The sequence below is a fragment of the Nerophis ophidion genome, linkage group LG05 (assembly GCF_033978795.1).
Source record: "Nerophis ophidion isolate RoL-2023_Sa linkage group LG05, RoL_Noph_v1.0, whole genome shotgun sequence".
Lineage (NCBI taxonomy): Eukaryota > Metazoa > Chordata > Actinopteri > Syngnathiformes > Syngnathidae > Nerophis > Nerophis ophidion.
In genome coordinates this window covers 3,093,190-3,096,176 of record NC_084615.1, presented here as the reverse complement: position 1 = coordinate 3,096,176, position 2,987 = coordinate 3,093,190, and the positions used below count along the sequence as shown (strand labels likewise).

At 44.9% G+C, this 2,987-nt stretch overlaps 1 protein-coding gene across 1 annotated transcript in view; it reads left to right on the top strand.

The window, feature by feature from the left end:
- The window catches only part of LOC133552511 (zinc finger protein 250-like), a 14,977-nt gene extending 11,990 nt beyond the window's left edge, over positions 1-2,987 (top strand). Inside the window, exons 4-5 of the mRNA XM_061899723.1 lie at positions 1-12; positions 1,879-2,987. The exon at positions 1-12 is cut by the window's left edge and continues 13 nt beyond it. Of these exons, the coding sequence (XP_061755707.1) occupies positions 1-12; positions 1,879-2,774 (908 nt within the window). The 3' untranslated portion in view covers positions 2,775-2,987. The remainder of the gene's footprint in view (positions 13-1,878) is intronic.

The following is a 2,987-nucleotide window of genomic DNA, read 5'->3' as shown; positions in this document are numbered from 1 at the left end:
GAACAAAAAAAGGTTTGTTCAGATTTTTATTGTGTACATTTACATGATTCAATAAGATTAAACAAATACAAAAACATACCGTAATTTTTGGACCGTAGGGTGTGCCGATTATAAGGTGCACTGCTGATGAGCGGGTCTAGTCAGGTCTCTTTTCATACAAAAGGCTCACCGGATTATAAGGCGCATTTAAGGAGTCATGTTAGGATTTTTTTCTGCATTTAAAAGACTTCCTTGTGGTCCACATAACATGTAATGGTGGTTCTTTGGACAGCGTCTCCTCCCCGTCATCTTTGCTGTAGCGGTGTAGCGTGCAAGGACGGGAGTGGAAGAAGTGTCAAAAGATGGCACTAACTGTTTTAATGACATTCAGACTTTACTTTAATCAATAACGGTGCAGCATCCCCTCATCCGTGGCTCACTAGTGCAACAATAACACCAGAAATGTGTCCCATTAAAAAAACGTCCGACCAGAACTCTCTAATAACTAAAGTTCCTTGGGTGAATAATTTAAACTCACTACACCGGTATGTTTTAGTGCTTTCATGGCGAGAGTATTGACAGATATAAGTAAGAACTTTACACTACTTTATATTACAAATGGCAACAGCGGAGGATGATTGTCACATAACAAGATGGAGAAAAAGAATAAGCTTATCAACTACGGTGTCGGCATAGACTACAAAGGCACAGGTGTGCTCATTTTCAGGACTTATGCAGATCCAAAATACAGATCAGCAGGTACTAAAAGATAAAAGTTTCTTTTGCATAATATTGCGAAACAAAACGCCAGATAATGTCTTACCTTATACACACAGCATAATAATACTCCTATGTTGGAGCACAGTACAATCCATCAAGTGGTGTGGCTTCATAGTTTTCCAAAGTCCTACTAAAACATTTTGATACATTTTTGAGCGCCGTGTGTCATGTTCTACATTTTCAATGGAACATATAGAATGTTGGTGTTGTTAACTTGAGTCATAGTGCATCCATCCATTTTCTACCGCTTATTCCCTTTCGGGGTCGCGGGGGTTGCTGGCGCCTATCTCAGCTACTATCGGGCGGAAGGCAGGGTACACCCTAGACAAGTCGCCACCTCATCGCAGGGCCAACACAAATAGACAGACAACATTCACACACTAGGGACCATTTATTGTTGCCAATCAACCTATCCCCAGGTGCATGTCTTTGGAAGTGGGAGGGGCCTATCCCCAGGTGCATGTCTTTGGAGGTGGGAGGAAGCCGGAGTACCCGGAGGGAACCCACGCATTCACGGGGAGAACATGCAAACTCCACACAGAAAGATCCCGAGCCTGGATTTGAACCCAGGACAGTCTACACATATTTCTTATGTGTGACTGCCATCTACTGGTCACACTTATCATTTCACCATGTACCAAATAAAATTGTTATCAATGATATAATTAACTTATATAATTGGGGCGGTATGGGGCAGTTGGTAGTGTGACCGTGCCAGCAACTTGAGGGTCCCAGGTTCGATTCCCGCTTCCACTATCTTAGTCCCTGCTGTTGTGTCCTTGGGCAAGACACTTTACACCCCTGCTCCCAGTGCCACCCACACTGCTTTAAATGAAACTTAAGTATTCGGTTTCACTATGTCAAAGTGTTTTGAGTCACTCGAGAAAAGCGCTATATAAATATAAATCACTTCACTGCTTCGAGGTCGGTAAGCACAACCAGAATTATGCCGTACTTTGGGCGCACCGGGTTTTAAGGCACACTGTCGAGTTTTGAGAAAGTGAAGTGATTTTTGAGTGTGCCTTATCGTCCGAAAAATATGGGATGTTTTTTGTGAGCTAGGTGCTTAAAAGTGACTATTTTGAAATAAAGTTTTGTTTTTGTTTTGTACACACATAGGTTTTTTGCTAAAAAAAAGTCCAAAACATTCTGAGGACAGACTTGTGACAAAAGGTGAGCGACAACGTCATTTACCAGGAAGAAAATGCAAAAGGTTGCTCCGGGATGATAATGAGGAGGAAAGTTTAGACCCAGCGGTCAAAACGTCGTGTGGCAGAAGTGAGAGACGTCTGTCAGGAGAAGAGCAGCAGCACCTGACTGTCAAGCAGGTGAAAGAGGATAAAACAAAAAGTGAGAGACGTCTGTCAGGAGAAGAGCAGCAGCACCTGACTGTCCAGCAGGTGAAAGAGGATAAAACAAAAAGTGAGAGACGTCTGTCAGGAGAAGAGCAGCAGCACCTGACTGTCCAGCAGGTGAAAGAGGATAAAACAAAAAGTGAGAGACGTCTGTCAGGAGAAGAGCAGCAGCACCTGACTGTCCAGCAGGTGAAAGAGGAGAAAACAAAAAGTGAGAGACGTCTGTCAGGAGAAGAGCAGCAGCACCCGGCGGGAGACAAAACAGCGGCAGCAGAAAGTGAAAGAAGTCTGACTGTCGAGCAGGTGAAAGGGGATAAAACAACGGAGCTTGACCTGATGTGGATGGCACCGATAGAAGACCCCGAAGAACTGGAGCTGAGCAACGGTCCAAGCCGAGGAGCAGATTGCAACTGGGCTCCAAATAAAGTCCAAAGCAAAGTGAGGTGGCAGGACATGGGCGAGCAGCGTGGCAGCAACTTCATCTGCTCGGTGTGCAGGAAGCAGCTGCTCAGCAGGTCTGCCTTGATTGGACACTTTCGCATCCACATGGGGGAGAGACCTGTCCACTGCCACAGGTGTCCCATGGCCTTCCGCACGCCCGCACAGTTATGCAGGCACAACAAGAGCATGCACCCTGCCCGCAAACCACTGCCATCTTAGCCGTGTGGGAGAAGATGGTTCAGAAGAGACAGTTGTGGATGAAGGACCGCCAGTCACTCCATAAAAGAACTCCGATTCATACTTGTATCAAAGAGCAAGTCAGCAGTTCTTCTTCTTTTGTTTGACATGTTTCTTATGTTGCCAAATGTTGGTGTCCAACACACTTTTTTTGTTAGCATTTTGGTGGGTTGAATAAACTCTCTATCAATTCTG